The sequence below is a fragment of the Cetorhinus maximus genome, chromosome 4, assembly GCF_964194155.1.
Source record: "Cetorhinus maximus chromosome 4, sCetMax3.hap1.1, whole genome shotgun sequence".
Taxonomy (NCBI): Eukaryota; Metazoa; Chordata; class Chondrichthyes; order Lamniformes; family Cetorhinidae; genus Cetorhinus; species Cetorhinus maximus.
The window spans coordinates 126,760,082-126,783,075 of record NC_135882.1 but is presented as its reverse complement, the minus strand read 5'-3'; the positions used below and the strand labels follow the sequence as shown (position 1 = coordinate 126,783,075).

General features: G+C 44.2%; 1 protein-coding gene across 2 annotated transcripts in view; it reads left to right on the top strand.

Annotated features, from left to right (window-relative positions):
• The window catches only part of cdh17 (cadherin 17, LI cadherin (liver-intestine)), a 109,728-nt gene extending 90,263 nt beyond the window's left edge, over positions 1 to 19,465 (top strand). For both annotated transcript variants that reach the window (XM_078540754.1, XM_078540753.1), the window contains exons 15-18: positions 7,992 to 8,222; positions 15,170 to 15,289; positions 18,944 to 19,060; positions 19,183 to 19,465. In XM_078540754.1, the coding sequence (XP_078396880.1) occupies positions 7,992 to 8,222; positions 15,170 to 15,289; positions 18,944 to 19,060; positions 19,183 to 19,292 (578 nt within the window). In that variant the 3' untranslated portion in view covers positions 19,293 to 19,465. The remainder of the gene's footprint in view (positions 1 to 7,991; positions 8,223 to 15,169; positions 15,290 to 18,943; positions 19,061 to 19,182) is intronic.
• The last annotated feature ends 3,529 nt before the right edge of the window (positions 19,466 to 22,994 follow it).

Sequence of the window (22,994 nt, the reverse complement as noted above, 5' to 3'; positions counted from 1 at the left end):
CCCATTCCCCAGTTTCCCTCTTTCCACCCAGCTGTAGTTAATTTAGTAATGCATTTGCCTCTGAATCACAAGGTTCTGGGTTAAAATCTAATTCCAGGGCTTTGCAGAAGTTCCAGTGCAGTACTGAGGGAGTGTTGGAAACTCAGAGGTGTTGTCTTTCAGATAAGAGGCTAACTTGAGGCCCCATCTTTCTCCTAGGGCGGATGTAAAAGATCCCGTGACATGACATTGAAGAAGAGCAGAGGAGTTAATCCGGGTGTGCTGGCTATTACTTACCTGTCAATTAAAGTTCCTTCATTATAACAGTGACTACACTTCAAGAAGTATTGGTTGTAAAGCACTTTGACATGTCCAGTGGTTGTGAAAAGCAATATATAAATGAAGGCCTTTTTCTTTCTTTTCACCTGGGGCAGGATCTTTAGGTCGGTGAGCAGGGGGCAGGACCCGCTCGCCGATGTGTAAAATGATGTCTGGGGGAACTCCCAATGTCACCCCGTGTCATTTCAATATTCAGGTTGGCGGGGGCGCAGCCGAATCAGCTGTGCACCCGCCGACCTGTCAATGGCCGATTGAGGCCCTTTAAAAAGTAATTAGACTAGTTAATGGACCTACCCGTTCAACCTTAAGGTTGGTGTAGAGGCCGGAAGCCCTGGTGGGCTTCAGGAAAAGCCTGAAACCTCATCCACGGGTGGGATGAGGTTTCATGAGGGTTTTAAAAAATTTAATAAAAGTTTACTTAAAAGTGATGGACATGTCCCCACTCATGTGACAGTGTCACTTGAGGGGGCATGTCAGAGGAGTTTTATTTTTGCCCCTTCACCATTTTTAAATTTGGTGCCGATCTCCCTGAGACAGCACTTAGCTTCAGGGAGATGAATGCGCTCTTTCGCGCGCATAGCACTTCCTGGCGGACGTCACGCTGGATGGGTCTTAATTGGCCTGCCCACATAAAATGGCAGCACACCCCCGATTGGGGGCGCCAATCGGAGGCACACCCGCACACGCCCGCTCCTGAACTTCCCCTCCCGACAGGGGGAAAATTCGTCCCCTAAGCTGCAATTCTCTGACCCCCATCCAACAATCTCCCTTTATCCCCAGACTGAGCCTCAATCGCCTGATTTCCATTCCTCAGTCGCTCTCCCTCTCGCATTCTCTTTCTCTCTTCCTCAGACCCATTTCTTGATCCCATGCCCCAGTGTCACTTTCTTTTCAACCGCCATATTCAAGTTGCTCTAATTCATCCCTGAGCCTATGCCCCTGCCTTTCTCCCTCGTACCACAATCCCCCCCCCTTCCCCCACCTCCTCCTTGGGTCACTGGTCAATCACACATCCCTTCCTCTCTCCCGCGCCTCAATCTCTGATCCCAGTTCACCCTAGCCTGTCTCTCTCTTCTCTCTCCGCAGACTCCCGACAGCCAGTCAGGCCCATTTTCCCTGTTACCCATAAGCAGGGGTCTGTCTCTAAACACTGGTGGGAAGGTGATGTTATCGAGGGGATGCTTCTCCTGGTCCAAAGCTGGTGCCTAGGAATGTTGGGTGGGAGGACGAGGGGGGAATGGAGGAATGGCGGGAGGATGGTGGAGCAAGATGTGGAATTCCCAGACACAGAAAGTTTAAAGTGCAAAGTCTCCACGGCTGCTAGCAGCTGCTAAGAGACTCTTGTGAAATCCAGGAGTGTTGCCAACCTTATCACTGACAGTTACTAAAGATTATTACAGCCCATAATTAATAGCAGAGGGACTAGTGTACCCGTTACCATGGTGTCTACTGATATGAATGTTGGAAACATGAGTCATCCATGATGTACCTTTTTTTATTCCCTCATAGGATATGGGTGTCACTGCAAGGTTAGCATTTATTCCCCATCGCTAGTTACCCTTGAGAAGGTCATTGTGAGCTGCCTTCTTGAAACGCTGCAGTCCACGTTATAAACCTACCTTTGCTGCACTGTATTTTGACCCAGCAATAATGAAGGAATGACATTATACTTCCAAGTCAGACAGGGTGCATTGTTCCAGTGAAGCCCAACGCAAACTGGAGGAACAGCACCTCATCTTCCGACTAGGCACTTTACAGCCTTCCGGGCTGAATATTGAATTCAACAACTTTAGATCTTAAACTCCCCCTCCCCCCATCCCCACCCCGTTTCTTCACCCCCCCCCGGCTTTTTTTTCAATAATTTATATAGATTCTTCTTTCCCCACCTATTTCCATTATTTTTAAATCTAAAACTAAAACCTTGTTAGCCTTTCCACCCCACCCCCACTAGAGCTGTACTTTGAATATCCTGTCCTCCATTCTTAATTAGCACTTTTCTCAGACAAAACACCTCTTTGACCCTTTTGTCTGTGACATCTTTTTATTATCTGCTCATCTCCACAATCACCACACCCTCAATGTGTCTCTCTCTCCCCCCCCACACCCCCCCCCCCCCCACCCCCCACCTTAAACCAATTTATATTTCTCCCTTCTTCTAACTATGCTTCAGTTCTGCCGCAGGGCCATGAAGGCTCGAAACGTTAACTGATTTCTTCTCCGCCGATGCTGCCAGACCTGCTGAGTTTTTCCAGGTAATTCTGTTTTTGTTTAGGGTGTGTCTGTGACTGGGAGGGAAACTGGCAGTTGGTGATGTTTCTATGCACCTGCTGCTTTTGTCATTCTAGGTTGTTGAGGTTGCGGGTTTGGGCGGTGGTGTCGAGCTGCTGCTTGGCAACCCACCTCCTTTGCCTCCCAGCCCACTTTCCGGAGCCAGGTAAAACTTGGACCCATCTCTCTCAATCATTAATCCAGGCCTCTGGGTTACTCCTCCAGTAATGCAAACACTATGCTATCATATACAAGTTAATTCAAAAACTTTGGATGGGCTCAGACCTGTTCCTTAACTTAAATAAAAGCAAAATACTGTGGATGCTGGAAACAAAAACAAAAATAGCTGGAAAAATTCAGCAGGTCTGACAGCTTCTGCGGAGAGGAATACAGTTAACGTTTCGAGTCCGTATGACTCTTCATTAGAACTGTAACTGTTCCTTAACTTCACTGTTACGTTTCCTATTGCTCAACATCTTTATATTTATGTAGTGGGTTCTATTTTGTTGTAATTGCAGGCACAATGAGTTCCAAATGGTGGCATATTTATTACCTTTTTGAGTTCAACTGTCAGGAAATAAGATCATTCCTGTCGAATTGAATAAAGACCGATTCATCAGTTAATAATTGACCTTAAGTTTATTATATTTGGCTACTGTCCCTACTTATTAACAAAAGGAAGCTCAGAGTATAATCAAGGCTTCTTTTATGTGGGATTTTTTTTTCTTTTGTGGACGTGGGCATTGCTGACAAGGCCAGCAATTTGTTACCTATCCCTAATTGCCCTTGAAATGTGTGGCTTTCTTGGCCATTTTAGAGTGCAGTTAAGAGGCAACCGCATTGCTGTAGGTCTGGAGTCACATGTGGGCCAGACCAGGTAAGGGCGGCAGATTTACTTCCCTAAAGGGCATCAGTGAACCAGATGGGTTTTTACAACAATCGATGATAGCTTCACCATTACAGAGACTAGCTTTATTTTCTAGATTCATTAATTGAATTTAAATTCCACCAGCTCCCATGGCCGTGTTTGAACCCAAATTCCTGCACATTAGCCTGGGCCTTGGGATTACTAGTTCAGTGATACTGCCACTACGCCACTATCTTCCCCCATGAGGTAACCACAATACTTTAAAAAATGGACAAGCTCCCTGAATACAGGCAAACACAAGGCTGCTAACAAATAAACATGAGCATATGAATTAGGAGCAAGGGTAGGCCATTTGGCCCCTTGAGCCTGCTCCACCATTCAATAAGATCATGGCTGATCTGATTGTGCCCCAACTCCACATTCCTGCTTACCCCCAATACCTTTTGACTCCTTGTTAGTCAAGAATCTATCAACTCTGCCTTAAAAATTTTCAATGACCCTGCCTCCACCACACTCTGGGGAAGAGAGTTCCAAAGACTCATGACCTATTGAGAGAAAAAAAAGTCTCCTCATCTCTGTCTTAAATAGGATACCCCTTATTTTTAAACTCTTAGTTCTAGACTCCCCCACAAGGGGAAACATCCTTTCAGCATTCACCCTGTCAAGTCCCCTTGGGATCTTATATGTTTCAATCAGATCACCTCTCATTCTTCTAAACTCCAATGGGTACAGGTCCAGCCTGTCCAACTTTTCTCCATAAGATAACCAAGCCCAGGTATCAGTTCAGTAAATCTTCTCTGAACTCTGAACTTCTAATGCATCTATATCCTTTTTTAAATAAGGAGTGCAAAATTGTACACAGTACTCCAGATGTGGTCTCACCAATGTTCTGTGCAACTGTGGCAAAATATCCCTACTTTTATATCCCATTCCCCTTGCAATAAATGACAACATTCCATTTGCCTTGCTAGGCAGACATAACTACCTATTCCCTGACTCAACCCTTTTATGGGAACCAAATCCAAGCAAATTGTTTCACCCCTCAAATATGAATTATTTTGAGCCTACATATACCCATGGCAACACTAATGCAGTGTACTATGCCAAAGCATTGGGCAATCAAAAGGTATTTGTTGCTACACAAAATAGTAACTGCATCATTCCCTTCATAATTCTTGAGATAATTGTTTCTTCTTGCTAAATGGTCATAATTTCATAAAGCTCAGTTTCACCTTAGCAAACAAAAATGTTCCGATCATGCTATCTGCCGTTATAATTTAAAAGTAAATGCTGGAAATCTGAAATAAAAACAGAAAATTCTGGAAAAGCTCAGCAGGTCTGGCAGCATCAGCGGAGAGAGAAACAGAGTTAAAATTTCAAGACTCATCTTCCACAGATGCTGCCAGACCTACTGAGTTTTTCCAGCATTTTCTGCCCTTATAATTTAGCTTGTTTAGCCCTGGTATCATTCTGGTAAATACGCGCTATATCCATCCAAGGTGAATATATATCCTTCGTGAAGTATGGTGCCTTCATACTCCATGTTACTCCTGACCAAGGCTCTGTAGGACTGAACCATAACTTCCTCCCCTTCATACTCCTATTGAGATTATGAAGTATTACAAGGCATTTACAGCACAGAAATAGCTTATTTGGCCCAACAGAGATCAGAGTTCATAGTATTCCAAGTGTGGTTTAACCAAGCTTCTATACTAGCCTAACATAGTCTCTCTACTTTTCAGCCTATCAGTCTGGAAGTGAACTCCAGTGATTTGTGTTTTTTTATGGTCTTAGCAACCTGTCCACTATTTTTTCTGATTTGTGGGTCTAAATCCCCAGTTCCTACTGTTCCTCTACCCAATTTAAATACTTAGGGCTGGATTTTGCTGCCTGAAATGGGATCAAGCAGAGGTGGGATGTCCAAAAACTTGGCTGCTGAGCAGCGCTGGTGGAAGTCCTGCCTCGATTTCCACTGGCGGCTATTTTGCATAGTGAGGGAAAGGATGCAGAGCGGGAAGCTAGCCTGCCCCTATTGATAGGTCCAAGGTGTCTCATTTTAGGATTTTCACAGGGTTTGTGGGCTTCAGAAGCCCTCTGCGAACCTGCCTAGTGAGAAGAGATGGGAAAGATCATGGAGGCATGAGAGAAGGGCTCGAAGCTCAAGATAGGTAAGTTAAAGGATTTTTAGGGGCTTAAGAGCCCCAAAAGGAAAAAAACAGTAAAAACTGGGAAATAAGAATACTGGTCCGAACTGGTCTTGTATACTTTAAAATGGAACACCAGTAAAAACTGGGAAATGAGTACTGGTCCGAACTGTTTTTTATTTCTGGGGTGGTATTGGAAGCATGTTCATGTTAAGGGAGGTCAGTAAGGAGGGGGTAGAAGGAGAGTGGCTGGCAGGGGGGAACGACAGGCGACTCCGTAGAGGGGCTAAATTTTGGGCAGACATTGATTTTGATGGACCCTTTCTCAGAGGGCCCAGGAGGATCATTTCTGCAATTTTAGGTACTGGTGACTCAGGCTCAGATCGGTTGCAAGCACTTACAAGGGATCATTCGAACTGTGTAAACAAAAATGGCAGCCTGCTCCGGGCCCGTTCCACCTCAGCTCCCACCTCATATCTGCCAATTAATATGGAGGACAACACTCTGTTCCACTGGGGTAATCCCGTTTCCTGGCAGCTTAGCGATGGGAGTGGGATTGCAACAGCGTGTTAGTCCCGCCTCCCGATTCCTGACTCCTACATGAAAATCCAGCCCTTATTTTCTAAGGAGTATATGATCTCCTTCATATCAAAATTCACTACTTCACACATGTCTGTATTGATGTTCATTTCCCAATCACATGTCACTTCTGCAAATTTAATAATGTCTTACAGCGCTCCGATATATTAACTGTATCTCCCAATTTGGTGTTCTCTGCAAGTTTTGAAATTGTACTTCCAACCCTCATGCCCAAAACATTGAAGAAAATAGTGAACAAGAGTGGTCCCTGCGCTCATCCTTATGGACCAACTCTTCTCACCAACACATCTCTGCCAATCTGAGTAACTGCCTTTAACCCCTATTCTTTGTTTTTTTATTTTGTAGCCAGCTTGCTATCCTTTCTACTTATCCCCAGATTCCATATGCCCTGAGTTGGTCATGAGTCTATTATGCAATACCTTGTTGAAGGCTTTTTGGACATCCACATATAATACGTCTATTGCATTACCCTTATTTACCTTTCCTTTTACTTCTTTAAATAATTCAGTAAAGGTGATCAATTAGGACCTTCCCCTTTGAGAGAAAGGCCAATATTCCATTAGAGTTTTTATAACATTTTCTACCTGTGCACTTGCTTTTATTGGTTTGTGTACTTGAAGAGCCAAGTTCCTATCCTTCTCCATGGCTCCTATTATATTGATATTAAGAAAACATTTGACTTTCTTGGATGCAAAGTGAATGGCCTCAAATTGCCCCACATTGAACTCCTCAGTGTTGTCCGATCTTTGCTTGTCAACGGCCAGTCTGTTACCTCCATCGTTATCAGCAAGCAGCTCACTTTTGGCATGTTAATGAGGCCTGGAAGTCAAAATATCCCAGACCTCAAAATGATACTGCTACGGATAGGGCAGTTGCTGGTGTGGAGGAGGTTGACGATGAGCTCATGCCCTGCCCGCCAGTAATTTGCTATTGTTTAAAATAGCCCCAAAGCTATTTTAGCATTTTATTTGAATCTTGGAATCTACAGCCAACACCATGGTAATTTGTTTCCTAAATGCACCACATTCGCTCATGGTAAACTCCCAATCAACTCTTTTTCATTACCTGAAGAAGCAATGGTAAGAAATTTCATCACTTTCTCTCGATTTTCATTTCATTAGTTCTACAAAAAGCAGATGATCTACTCTGCCAGGTTACTGCCCAATTGGCAAAGGGTAAAATTAAACAAGTGACTCAAATGTCTCTACCATTCTTACACTTCAACTAATCTGTGGCTCTACATAAAGCTCAGCACATCAAGTTCTTCTGGCTTCCATGGTTCAGAATTCATTTTCAGGGTTTCCGTTGTCATCTTTAAGTTGTAGTACCCTTTGTGGAAAAGTATTTTTAATCCTGTAACTCAGTATGATCCTCCATTTTGCTCACTCCGAATTGCTTCTTACTGTTTGTTTCTTACCCTCTCTCACAATCAGACATGATTCTTCCAGCCACTATGCCTCTATTGTTTAGAATTCTTTCATAGCTTTCCTAACTTTCTGCTTTCAAAAGTCATTTTAAAAATTTGCACATAGTTTTGTGACTTACCTCTAAATCCATTTATGTCTCGTTCAAAGTCCGCTGCATTCTTATCTTAAGGAACCTGAGATATCGTTGAAATGGGGGTCAATATATTAATGTTGGCTGCTTTTGTTACTAAAGATTAAGAGAATATTTTCAGAGTGGTACAAAGCTATGTTTGTTGTTTGTAGGGTTGTTCCAATTTTGCTTTGATTAACCTCACACATAAAATGCTCTTCAGTGTTAACTAAATATTTGTTTATGTTTTCTCATAGATAATCCTAACAAGAGATCCACAGTAAAAATCTCCATTTACTTACAAGACATTAATGACAACCCTCCTAAATTAGCAGCAGCTTCCACTTCGTTTTCCATTTGCCTCCCAGTTAAAGAAGAGGAGAGAATAATAATTCAAGCTGAAGATTATGATGTACAATTTGGCGCTCCATTCAAGTTTTCGATCTCTAAAAATCCAGGCAAAAAATTCAACATTGAACACATAAATGGTAAGTGAAGACGGTAGCTTAAGTTTATTTAAGTGTAGTACTAAAATCCAGTGTCTCAGATGATAGGTTTTTCTGTTCCAAAATTGCATCTAAACTGTATTTTAAAGCCATTTGTTTTATGGATAATATATTTTAGATTATAGGAATTTTAGAGATCTCAAGCAGTGAAAATACTTAGGTGGCTCATTCTAAATCACCACCTGTTGCTAATAACTGTTTTTTAAACTTGCATGATGACACACGGCCTAATGTTGATCTACCTGAAACGGACCATGTCAGGGATGATTACCAGATGCACTATTTGACGTCACTGATTTTGTTTTATAAATAATAATTTGCGTGTTATTTCTTTGCATATACAATAACGTCGTTGGGGTGAAATTTTGTCCTCATATTACTCTGATCATGGACACAAAGAGGGGTGTATAATATCCAACATAATTCTGGCCCTGCTGTGGGACCAAGTGTCCAACTCTAACATCTTTGATTTTGAGGCAATTGTTTTCGTCTGTTCTGAAGGAATAACGGCCTGGATCTTGGGAAGGCATGAACTGGTTGAGTCGAATGATCTGTTTTGTGGAATATATATCCTAAAAAAGACGTCCCACTCCACCTAACATAACTTCAACATGCTATAGAGTCACTTATGTCATAGAAGAAGGCCATTCAGCCCACTGAGTCTATGCTGGCTCTCCATAGAGCAATTCAGTCAGTCCCATTACTCTGCTACAGCCCTATATTCCTGTAAGTTTATTTTCTGCAAGTGCCATCCAATTTCTTTATGAAATCATTCACCACCTTCATGGACAGCAAGTTCCAGGTCATTATCACTTGCTGCGTTAAAAAATTCTTCCTCACATTCCCCCTGCATCTCTCATCCAAAACATATCAACCTATCCCTTAGTCGTTTTCCATCAGCTAATGGGAAGTTTTTCTTTGTCTACTTTATCTAAAACTGCCATTTGCTTTTGCAAATCTCCCCTCAATCTCCTTTGCTGCAAGAAAAATAACACCTGTTTCCCCAAACTAACCTTGTATCTAAATGCCCCATCTCTGGAACCATTCTCTGCACCCTCTGAAGGACTCTCACATCCTTCCAGCAGTCCAATGAAACTCAACCTCCAGCTCCGACGATGGTACAGCAGGTCAGTACTGCAAGCACCGAACATATGCTGCAACTTCCAGCCAACGCGCCAAAGCCACAAAAGATGCTGGAACCTGCTAGCCGCCTTCATTGCTGACAGTAAAACACAGAGGTGAACTAGTCACAGGAATGCTCATCCCCCACCACAGAGGATATTGCCACGACCCACACGATGACAGAAGAAGCAAAGGAAGGAAATGACAGGGAAAGGAGCACACTGTTCGTCCACCCTGCAAGAAGCTCGTCAGGGTAGCAAACACCAATTAGCACAATAGCCAAAATGACCAACTGCAGTTCCAAACAAAAGAATGAAAGAAAAGAATGAAGACTTACCTCACTGCCAAAACAAACTGCAAACCGACAGGAAGAACCAGCAGTGATAGAGCTTACCACTCCTCTGACAGTAGTACGAATGAGGTATGGAAGGGTTAGAAGACCTCCAAACCGCCTGAACCTTTGAATTCAAGGACCTGAAGGGGGAAGATGAGGTAGTAATAGTGTAGTAATGACAATGTAAATGTATAACAATGCAAGACATAAGGTAAACTTTAATCACTTTAAATTCATTACATAGGCCAGAAGTTTCCCGTTCGCGTGCAGGGACGGGACCCACACGCCGACGCGTAAAATGATGCGGGGTGACGTCGGGCGAGTGTCCCGACGCCACCGCGCGCCATCATGATATTTCGCTGGGCGGTCGTGCGATGATCTCCGATGCGCACCCGCCATTAATTAACGGGCCACTTATGGTGCCAATCGACGGCGATTTTTCGGTGCCCATGCAATCTTCATTTCGGCGCATGGGCGCAATGGGCAGGCGGGTAGGACACATTTGTATTAACCTCATCCACAGGTGGGATAAGAGGGCTCAGTGGGGTCACGAGTGTGCTCTATCAAATATTGATGTTTCAAAGTTACTGATACTTGCCTGTGTGATCTGCAATACTTCAAAACACATACCAGCTGCTTGGACTGGACTCACAACCTTCAGGTCAGCACTCTGCAGTGAGGAATCTTTTTTTGGGCCTGCATGTTTCAGGAAGTCTTCCCTTAGCCTGGGAATGGGAGCTGAACTCTCCACTGGAGGCGAGGTGCTCTGAGGAGGAAGGGAGGGCTAGAAGGGGGAGGAGGCCAGGAATGCACATTCAGACTCCAGGGGAGCCACCTTTGGGAGGACAGGTGCAGGCACAAGGGGTGCAGGGCCAACAGGTAGGCCAAGGTGGAAGGGGCTGCAGAAGACGCCACTATCCTGCTGCCAGGTATACAGGCAGCAAAGCAGCTACCTCAATATGTCTGAGGTGCAGTGCCGAAGGAGGCTCCGTCTCTCAAGGTAGACAGTCAACTCTATCTGTCAGATGATTGGGCCTGAGATCTCCGTGAACTGTGTGGGTGGACACCCCATGCCAGTGGCTCTAAAGGTCACAGCTGCCCTCAACATCTATGCCTCTGGATCCTTCCAGGGGTCGGTAGGTGATCTTTGCGGTGTCAGCTGTCCACACTTGTGTCAAGTAGGTTACTGACGCTCTGTTCAGGCGTGCATTGACCTTCATCCACTACTGTTGGGACCAGGCAAGCCAGTCACAGCGAGCCAGAGACTTCGCGGCCATTGCTGCCTTCCCCCGCGTCTAGGGTGTAATAGACTGCACACATGTGGCCATCAAGGTGCCAGCAAGTGAGCCCGGTGCCTTCGTCAACAGGAAGGGCTTCCACTCCATGAACGTGCAGATAGTGTGTGATCACAGGATGCTGATTCTACAAGTCTGTGCCAGGTACCCAGGCAGCTCCCACGAAGCCTACATCCTCAGACACTCCCAGGTGCCGGGGCTCTTCAGTTCTCTGGTCCGGCTGGATGGACGGCTGCTGGGCTATCCCCTCAGAAGGTGGCTCATGATGCCTCTCCGCCATCCAAGAACAGAAGCTGAGCAGCGGTATAATAGGAGCCACGCCTCCAGAAGGGCTGTGGTGGACAGAGCCATTGGTCTTCACAAAATGCGCTTCTGATGCCTGGACCGTTCCGGGGGACGCACTCCAGTAACCCCCCAGATCGAGTGTCGCTGGTAGTGGTTGCATGCTGCACTCTGCACAATCTTGCACTGGAAAGGGGGGGGGTACTGTGGACGACGAAGATGTAGACGCAGTGACTGCGAGTCCCAGCAGTGAGTCCGAGGATGAGCACGCACAGGGAAATGCTGAGGGGGTAGACGCTGACCGGGGCATACTCCAGAGAGGCAGGGACACCCAGGGAGGCTTTAACCCAATGAACCTTTAGCTAGAACACCACAGATGGATCACCAGGACAAGCCTGGGCTGCAGACTCCATACTTGATACCTAAGTGCAAAATCTACCTGGTTAGGAACATTAACTAAGGGCCTTGTTAATAAAGCTGAATGTCCCACAAAACACTCATAACATTATTGGTAACCATCTAAGTGCAGAAGAAAAGAGGCACCCTCAACCATGATGACATGTCTGAATTTAATATTACAACCAAAGGAACTTAAGAAAACAAAATGACAAAGGTGTTAAAAATCACATCAACTCATAAAGACCTCATTACGGGCCAACACAAAAGCACCAGTGATAAACCTGTGGTGTGCCTAAGGCGCCTTGTGTTTTACATTTTCGGGTGCTACGTCTTGGTGCTGCCCATCTCTCGGAGTGGCATCTGAGGCAGCCTGCTGACTCTGCTGTCCTGTTGGCCTCGATGACCTCGGTGGTCGTTCTCTGGCCCGTGGAGCCTGTGCTGGCCCCGCTTGGGAGGGAGCTGCCAGTTCCACAGCTGGCATCTCCCCAGTCATCGCTGCCTCATTGGATGCAAGGGTCACTGGCAGAGGGACTGCCGCCCTCATCCGGAGCACCCTGAGAGATGACAGGCAGCTGCTGTACCGATGTGAGGTCGCTTTGGACCTCCCTGCTCACCGTGGATGGATGGGCACCATGCTGGGAAACTTGGTGCCCAGACCATCTCCCACACTGGCAATGACCAGCTGAGGTCAATGCCGATGTGAGGGCTTGCTGGTCAGAGCACATCCCCAGGAAACCCTCATGGGTCTCCTGGAGGAGCCTCTCCACGAGAGTCGTCACTCTCTCCATGGAGGACGCATGGCACTCGGACATGAGGCTCATTCCATCAACGATTGTCCGCGTGGACTCCTCCACCACGGACAACAAGCCAAGCATAGCCACGTGTATCTCCGCCAGATCGTCCCTCACGCCCGGCCGCATTTCCTGCAGCTGCTGCATTGTGGATGACTCCAGAGGCACATCATCAGGCACCGACTGAGCATGCACCTGGTTCCCTGCAGTCCTCTGACTGCTGGAACCATGGGCACTCTCTGTTTTTGCCAGCTCCTCCAGTGACTGTGAAGTGCCCTCACCGCTGTGCCCCGGGATAATAGCCGATGTTCTAATTCCCACCGAGGTGCTAGTATCTGGGCTGGTACATGCCTGGCAGAGATGGCGTGACGCTGGTGAGTCCGTGACTTCAGGGCCCTCAGGTGTGAGAGGGGGCATCTGCTGCTCCTCCCCTCGGCCCTGCTCCACTGATGCTGAAAGGAAAAACAATGACATTGGATCAGTTAATGTGGAGACAATGTCAATGTGCATCCCTGTCTCCCGGATCATTATGCGCTCACCCTTCCATAAGCAGTGGTCATGTTGCAAACTTCAATCACTGAACATTCAGCACTGCCATGGCTGTTGAGAGAACAATGGTGGCCTCACTGCTGGGCAAACATACCTGCCCGTGGCACCTCAGCCTCACCTGTGGATCTGGGTGCTTGGCGCCTCTCCAAATCTAGGGCCTCCTGCTCAAAGTGGCTGAGAATCGCCAACTCTGCCGGCCCGCCGCCAGTCCTCACCCGCTCGGCGGCATTATGTGCATTCATCTCCTGAAAAGGAGAGAAGAGCATTGATTAGTGCTACTTGTACCTGGACTCTCTTCGCGGGCGGCCCACCCCAACCAGAGTGGGGCATTGCAGGGCTCCAGTACCTCCTCACCCCGCTGCTGCCGAACACTCACACAAAGATGCTAAGCCTGTCCCTACCCCCACCACGCCCCCTCTTGGCCAAATGCTGCCTCCAACACATTTGGCACCACATGGTCTAACCTTCCATAGCAAGGAGGCGCAAGCACGTGGAGCGCAGAAGACAGCAGATCGATCGGTGCCACAGCACCTTGAAGCTCCCCTCCCAGCATGTCATCACCCTGACTTCGACCTGTCCTGGAGTTCCAGCTCTGCACCTGGTGCAGCTCCTCCAGGTTGCCCCCAAAACAGTAATGTGGGTCTCAGTGTACCACAGGCTGTGGGCGCAGAACACATCTCTTCACCACCCTCTCAGGGTGACCTCGGTATGGGCAACATCTGCTGACCCACCCAGTGAAGGACACATGCCGTCAATGATTCAATACAGTCACTACACTCAGACTTGGTGGTGACGGGGGGGCACCAGGGGGAAAGCCGACCTGCTGGGTTAAGTGACCAATGCCAACATGGTAATCATCCTTCCCGAACGCAACAGGTCATTGAAGCGCTTGCGACACTGGATCCAGGTGCGCCGCACCACATCGCGGGAGCACACCACCTCCACCACCTCCACCACCTCCTCCCAGGCACGTTTGGTCATGTGGTGGGGCCTCCTCCTCCCATCCTGGGGAACCAGCACCTCCCACCGTGCTGCCACCTCCTCGAGGAGGGCAACAAGGCAATCATTGGAAAAATGAGGGGCACAATACCCCCTGCCCTACCCTCCTGCCTGGCCTGCTCACCAGCAACTCTCTGGGGAGCCCTTCCACTGGCCATGATTCACAGCCTTTGAAAGGCTGCAGCAACTTTTTAAAACAGGCGGCCGGGGTTACCATTGGACCTGACAGTCATTGCAGTCCTGCCGCTGCCCACCCATTCCCGCTGTCCTGGGGAGCCGTGATTCATGCTGGGCGGGCCTTAATTGGCCTGCCTGTGTAAAATGGCGGCACGGACCCAATCGCCACTGGCGATCGGGCTTGTGCCCACTCCCGCACCACTCACCTGACAGGCAGAAAATTCTGCCCATAAAGACTTGAGGGGAGGTGTAGTATAAAGGTCTGGCACATACAGGTTAATATGGGACTGAGTACAGTACTGCCGACACAATGAGTAAGGGAGCACATGATCCACAACCAGGGTCAGTCTAGTCTTGGACAGAGTTGTGTGCATACAAATACTGTATATTTATAAATAATTCTAAGAATCAATGAAGACTTCCAGTTAGCCTACATATTACTACAAAGACTTCTTTAGACCTACCGCACTGTATTTAACACCCTACAACATCAACACATCACCTTGAGGGGAAACACAAGGATTGATATGTGAGGAGTGAGAGAAGGCCTTCAGAATCTGCAACAGTGGCCAATTTCTTCCTCTAACGGGCTGGTCGGTTGGCTATGGGGAGCATATTTCAAACCTACAGCTCATGCACAACTAGGGGGCAGACTGCAAACTCAGATGGCTGTCCTCTGCCTCAGCTGAAGGCTGACAATCTCACCTCATCCATCTCTTTCTGGATTGTTGTTTAGAGCCCAAAATCAGGCCCTTTTTGTCCTAAAGCGCTTCTAATTTTAGGAGATGAATCTAAAAGAGAATTCAAAAATGGCACATAGTTACAGCATTACAAAAATTATCTAACTAGAATTTTATTTCAATATAACAAACATTTAGGATTGATTAATAGTGAGGTGAAATCTATTTTTGGAATCCCTTCAATGTATTTGTGAATTCTTGTACCTAAACAATGTCACTACAGCACTGATTGTCTTCACAGGTACTCATGCCTCTGTCACCCTGGCCTTTGGTTCACACACTGAAGAAATAGAGTATAAGATTCCTTTGACAATCACCGACAGTGGCTCTCCACCTCTAGAAGGAAGCAGTTTCTTGGAAGGTAATGATTCATTAGTATCATCTTAAAATGCTAACTAGTTCTTAGTGCATGATTATATTAGGTATTACAGGTTACTTTTTTGTAAGTGAATCAGTTTGTTTTGTCTCATGATCCATGAACCCCATCCATGAGTAAGGGAATAACAAAAACTCTGCAATTTATCTGGTCAGTCCCAAAAGTTAATATCTCTCAATTGTTCATTCCTTCATATGTCTCTGTTATTTTTTTCCACATTGTCTGTCTCCAATGTCTTTCTGGAAAGTTTGCTCCCCACAATCACGTTCTATATAGTTAAATCATAACAGTTGTGCACCTTCATTTTTCAAAGCTTGAGCCTCTATCCCCAGTCCTAGATTTTGCAGCAATCTTGAACATATCTGGGTTTAATTTATATTTTTCCCTCAATTTCCCAATATTACAACAGTGAATACAATTTAAAAGTACTTTGTTGGCTGTGAAATGTAATGTAGCAAATGTGGGTTCCTTCTTTTCCTTTGCTCTATTTGAATTCTATTTCCCCAAATTAAGCAATTGCACTCCTTCTAACCGGGCATAGAGGGTCATGAGGGTACATGTGCACAAGTCATGGAAGGTGGCAGAGCAGTTTGAGAAAGTGGTTAAGAAATGTGGGATCCTGGCTTTATAAATGGAAGCATAGAGTACAAGACCAAGCAAGTTATGGGGGGGGATTTTTCCCTCGTCAGATGAGCTCGGCGAGGGCGGTTGGGAAGCTAATCACCGCCCGCGATTGGGGCCGGACTGCGATTTTGCACTGGTGGGTCAAGTAAGGTCCATCCAGCGTGAAATGTGAGCAGCAGCGATCAGCGCTGCCTGTGTGTGTGTGTTTTGGGGGGGGCGGGGGGCTGGTGGAGGGCGAAGGGCGTGTGCGAACTTCGTGCATACACGTGGGTGGGCACTGGAAGGGCTCCCTGAGGCACAGAGCTGCAAAAGTTGCTTGGCCTTTTTGACAGGCTGCCACCACAAGGTTGGAGGGGCAGCGAAAAATTTCATTCAATTACCCTTTTAATGGCCTTAATAGGCCTTTTAATTGTGTGCGTGCGTGTTGCTGACTCTGGTGCATGCCCGCCGACCGAAATATTGCACGAGTGCACGATGACATTGGGACTCCTTATTTGAGGAAGGATGTAAATGCATTGGAGGCGGTTCAAAGGAGGTTTACTAGATTGATATCTGGACTGGGTGGGTTGTCTTATGAGGAAATGTTGGACAGACTGGGCTTGTTTCCACTGGAGTTTAGAAGAGTGAGGGGTAATTTGATGGAAATATACAAGATCCTGCACGACCTTGACAAGGTGGGTGTTGAAAGGATGTTTCCTCTTGTGGGTGAGTCCAGAACTGGGGGGCACTGATTTTAAATTAGGGGGTGCCCTTTTAGGATAGAGACGAGGAGAATTTTTTCTCTCTGAGAGTTGTGTGGCTTTGGAATTTGCTTCCTCAGAAGGTGGTGGAGGCGGGGTCATTAAATATTTTTAAGGCAGAGCTAGATAAATTCTTGTTAGACAAGGGAATCAAAGGTTATTGGGATTAGATGGGAATGTGGAAATCGAAATTCAAGATCAGCCATGATCAAGGAAGAATGATTTAAACATGCGACACATTACTTTATAATCTCTCCCATGCTAAAATTCTCCCTCTTATCAGTTTTTGCCTTTAATCATACTAATCTGAAATCAGTCTACCTGTATTTGTGAGGCAATTTTTCTGTGTTGCACTCTTCACTTGCAGCTGAAACCGATACTCAGTCTGCTCCGTTTAGTTCAATGTCAAACAAAATTAAGTAAATAAGTTTTATTGTACAACATTGGTTTGAGAAATTATCCAAAAATTTAATATGAAAGTGGTTGTGTTGGTCTGTGTGAGTCAATAACTGTAGAAATGGTTAGAGTAAGCAGAAATGAAAGATGGGGGATAAATACAATTACTGGAAATCTGAAATATCAAAAGAAAAATAAATATGCTACCTGTATTCATATTAAAGAAAACATTGAAATAGCATATAGAATGAAGCCTACCTATCTTCAGTAATTTCTGCTTTTTGTATTTGATTTTTCTTATGAAAAAGTATATACATATATTTAATGAAGTCACTGTATAATTTGTCATTTGTACATTGGTACATTGGGGTTGGCATATCTCTTGGATACAGCATAGTTTGTCAATGGCCTCTTTAGCTTGGTTGGGTCATGAGTTTGGGTGGTCATTGTCTTAATAATACAGTGATAGCAATGGTAAGGTTTGGGATTTGATCTTTGTGGTGTCCCAGAAAAGGGCTCTCAGTTTTGGCTCCCATTTCACTTTCTTGGGGAATGGCCTGGGTCATTGAGGGAGGTTTTGGTCATATTGGCTTTTGGACTGCCTGATAATTCCAAAAATTTAAATTGAGTCCATATATCACTCTTGGTGAGTGGCATATGTCACAGTGGGGAACTGTATCATCTTTTAGCTAGCAGTAGTATGTTGCTAGCCTACATGCTGCTGGTGATATTTGCAACCTCATAGGTGGACCCAGCAGACATGGGCTTGGATATGAAGGGATTGTAAAGTCGGTGGACTTTCTGTCATTTGCGAAGAATGGCTGAATAACAAGGGCAGGTAAAGAACAAGTGCAGCAAACCTTCCAGCATTCATTCCCTCAAACCAGATATGAGGTGTGGCATGCCAGGAGTGTAACTTGCTAGACGAAAGGATATGAGTCCATATTTGTTTTTAATTTATTCTCAGAATGTTGGCGATTCTGGTAAGGTTGCATTTATTGCCCATCCCACATTAGCTTGAGAATTGAATTGGGTGTTGCGCTTAAGTCTCAGTTAGGCCTCTTTGTGAGGCTTCTAGTATGCTGTGCACTGCCCCAGTGTATAGATATGTGAATATATCAGATGTTATACACAAAGCACCATGATGCGGGCATTTAATGTCATGTTATCTATCAATATCGCGGAGGTTAATATTGACCAGAAACTGAACAGGATTAGCCATATAAATACTCTGGCTACAAGAGCAGGTCAGAGGCTAGGAATGCTGTGGCAAGAAACTCATCTCCTGACTTCCAAAGCCTGTCCACATGGCATAAATTAGGCATGTGATGGAATACTCTCCACTTGCCGGGATGAGTGCAGCTCCAACACACTCAGCTTGACATCATCCAGGACAAAGCAGCCCGCTTGATTGGCACCCCATCTGCCACCTTCAACATTCACTCCCTCCACCACTGATGCACAGAGGCGGCAGTGTGTACAATCTAGAAGGTGCACTGTAGCAACTCACCAAAACTCCTTTGACAGCACCTTCCAAACCTGCAACCTCTACCACCACGAAGGACCAGGACAACAGATGCATGGGAACAACACCACCACCTGCAAGTTCCCCTCCAAGCCACACACCATCCTGATTTGGAACTACATCACCGCTCCTCCACTGTCACTGGGTCAAAACCCTGGAACTCCCTTCCTAACAGCACTGTAGGTGTACCTACATCACATGCACTGTAGTAGTTTAAGAAGGCAGCTCACCATCAACTTCTCAAGGGCAATTAGGGATTGGCAATAAATGCTGGCCTAGCCAGCTATGCCCACATCCTGTGAAAGAATAAAAAAAATGTGTATTTTATAGGGTTCTCTTTGTTTTCCTCCTCAGTTAATATCTGTAAGTGCGCAAAAGGAAACAAGTGTTTCATTCCACTAGAAGAGCAATCTGGACCATCAAGAATAGGTCTTGCAGTTGGATTACTGCTTGGAACCTTTGCTGTTATAGGTAGGTGCATACCAAGAACCAAGCCGCAGGCTCAATAAGAGCATCTGTTGCTAAAATGTCATTTAATTTTTTTTAGAGAAATGACTTAAATAATAACATTTATTCACAAAATGTTTCCATAGGTTTGATCCTTGCAGTGGTACTTTTAAGAACGAGACACAGAAAAAGTGATAAAATAGATCCCAAAGCAACACGGAATGAGAATGAAACTATACCTCTGGCTAATGCGTAATACTAGAAACTTGAATATCTACTGCACCCGAAGGAACTTATTTCACAGGGTCAACCTTGCAGTCTTTTGAAGATCCTTTTACAAATTCTTTTCTTCATGACGAGTGACAAAAGTTTTGAATACAGCCTAATTTGATGTTGATTTTACCAGAAACATTTATTTATAACTAGGATTTTACAGAATCCTTAAAAAATTAGAAGGCTTCATGCATAGAGTGCATTTATTACATTCTATTGTGCCATTAAAAGTGCTGTTTAATATTTGGAATGCCATTCATCAATCTCACTTTATAGAAACTTAATTTGAAGCTTATTTTGAGTGAATGTGGCTATAACATATTCATTTTTGGAGTTTTATTGTTAGGATCTGTTTGATCTTTTAAAAAATTGCAATTAAAATTTGTTTTATGATGGTTTGCAAATATTTCTTGCCAAAATACCATAATGATTATTTTTATTATTTTCTTTGCTAATTAATATAATATGTAAAAAGGGATGATTCTGAGTGAGTACCATATAAGCCAATTATATAGGTCAAGTTAGTGCACCCTGTGCACTTATCATGAATTATTTTTCGGCCTCCAAAATGAAATGGCTTAGATTTTCAAATTTTCCTTAAATGACTCAGCCTTAAGCCAGTCAGTTTATGCCTGAATCTTTGCTTAATGAATGATACAAGCCATGCACCATTTCTGATTTGACGAAGTCACATGTCAATGATGCAATGATATCTCATGACCTGAACCTCATTGTGTTTCATGTTTGCTAAGAAAAATACTTGATAAATACGTCTTCATAAATGTTCTGACAGATGAGCAGAGCTGATTTAGGTGATCTCAGCAAGAGCAGCATTGTAGGCACTGCACTTGGTAAAAGGGCCATTGGAAAAAAGAGGAGAAAAAGCAGCCAGGACTTTCGCTCCTGAAAATTAACCAGTGACCTCCCCTGCAAAAATGGACATGTGTGAACATCAGGTCAGGACATGGTTGGGAGTTGGCTGTGATGATCTCTGTGATGAACAACCTGACGGCATTTACCATCCAGGTTTGCACACAAAGGATGCTCCTGGGCAGAATATTGGATGGCTGCTGGCACTGGTGGAGCTGTATCCAGACAAACATCAGTGCTTTCAGGAAAAGATGAGAAAGCAGCAAAAAGAATTAGATGGGTGAGGGCGGGGGAGAAATAGCTGCTGTAAATATATCGCTTCCATTGCACTCTAGATAAATAGTCTCTGCTGTTTATTGAAATTGTTTGTGTTCCTAGGATATCTTTCTTCTCATATTCCTTCTGGGTCCTCATGCCAAAGAAAATGCTGTGTAAATAAGACTTATGTTTGAATTAAGGTGTTTTTCTGCCAGCTGTTTTTAAGCATCTTTCCATGATATTAATATTGAACTGAAATGTTAATAGGAAAAAAAACAATGCTCCTGCTACAACTAGAGAGGAACAGAGGACAAGTTTTTAAGAAAAAGATCATTGTAATTGCTTTGTAATTTTGTGTGATCATGTTTAAATGGCAGTAGATTTATCGCTTATTTTGCATGTGGAAATATTTTTTGGCCTCAGTGTTTTCTCCTTAATGGTTTAATGTGATTACTTTAATATGAAAATATCTGCCAAGCTGACTTTTTGTGCTGTAGTTATCATTTTCTTCTGTGCATGAACTTCTCACGGGGCTTCTGATTATCAGTGCTCAGGGATGACTGGTGCTACCGACAAAATTATACAATGACAACAATATCATGCACCAGGACCTGGCTACTGGAATGACTAGTTAGTTAGAAATTACTGAAATGTTTTTATAATGCCACGCTATAATAGCATCTTTGAACTTCTCAAAACTCACCGAATGGGGCCTCTTCTGTCTGGTTGTCAAATTAGCAGATTTACTTCATGTCAGAGAGAAAACCTCATTATAATGGTTTATAAAGATGCATTCAACCTCTGAAAGCAGGTGCAAACAATCACTGTACAATGTCAGCATAGAACCTTCTTATGTAGCATATTTATCTTATGTGAGAGCAAATATTCTGCAAGATCTACATTTGAAATATTTTGAATGCGACATTTTCCAAATTGTGAATTGCTTTTGAGGATAATGGTGCTAAGATATTGTAAATGTTGCCCTGAGAGAGATTGAAATGTGGTTGAGTGTGTTTATAACATTCAAATAAAGGTGTGGCAGCTAAATAATGTATTAGCTTTTCCAGCAGGGCTACAGGAAATTAGAGTAGCAGATTCTATAATGCTTTGTACCCAGAAACACATTTAGCATTTTAAATGTATGGAAAGAATCCCCAATATACAACGTCACATAACTAGAAAACCATTGTCAGTCTTTTTTTCTTGTAGGGTCAAATTTAAGTAATTGAAGTTGTGCTTCACTATTGATTCAGTAGATGATGTGGCGTTAAACATGAACCATGGTTCTACATGAACCAGAAAAGCTGAGACTGGAACATATAGTCTGTGTTGTTAGTGGATCTTAGTCAGGATGATAATAGGCCTCTACAAATGGCCTCAGCATTGATGGTCTTGGGAGGGAGAAAACTGATCAGGATTCCTACATCCAGTGACTTGAGATTAAATCAGCACTCACAAACCGTGGATATTTGTGGTTAGTGTATCTCTGTTCCAAATTGACCAGTGAGCCATTGGAAGAGCACAGATGAAAGATTAAAATACTGAATTGCAAGTACTGCACTTTTATATCATTGCTACTATATATATATTGGCACAAGGTGGTGCAATGAGTTAGCACATTATCCTTACCTCTGTGGCGTCTGGGTTCAAATTAATGGGATGAAAGTTTCCTCTTTCTACTGACTTTAAGGATCTCATGTTAAATAAGCTTGGACAGTCTTAGCTCCTAGTGCAATACAAAATGGAAAATCTCACAGAGAAAATGGCCACAAGGATAGCTGGTGTGAGTAAAGGGATAAGCTAACAGCTGCAATAGGCATATTATTGGGCAGAGTAGGGGGACTGTTGCTCTGCATCAGACCTGAGACTTGGAAAGTGTTCTGCACTGGTGCTGGGTGCCAAGTTGGAAGCAGTCAGATCCTTCCTGTTGAATACAAAACTCACTAAAGTAGAGTTATATTCAAAAATGGGATTGAACTTTTTTTTACAATCCAGCTTTATTGTGCTGCCACTGTTTTGTTTGTACTTTTATATGGATCACACAATTCCAAGCTGTAGTATTTTTATACTTGGTCTATCCTCATTGCTAAGGTTGATGAAAATTGCAAAGAAATAAAAAGCACCAAGCTACTCCAATGTAATATTTTTGTATGGGCTGGATATTAAAAAATGAATTAAAACTGAGAAAAAGATTACAAGTTTTTTTGGAAAATTTATTTAAAAAGAAGTCTTTCAGCTAGTGTAAACTTGGGTCTTTGTATTTTCCTTGTTGGTTTTCTGTATACATCCACTTTGTTACTTAATATGGTGATGCCTTAATTGTTTCATTGCATTCTTAACTCGGTGTGGGTGTTGGGGGGTGTGTGTGCACGCTGATGGAGAAAAATGCAAAAATCAGTTTAAAAGAAAAAAATGTTGATTTAGCAAAAATAAAGGCCAGAATTTTCTGTTCGGCGTGCGGGGGCGGACATGTAAATTACCATGTGTAAAATCAAAAAGTCACTATTTCAGTTCATGATGCATTGTATGATTTCAGCTTGTTAACTGAGTCTCTGGT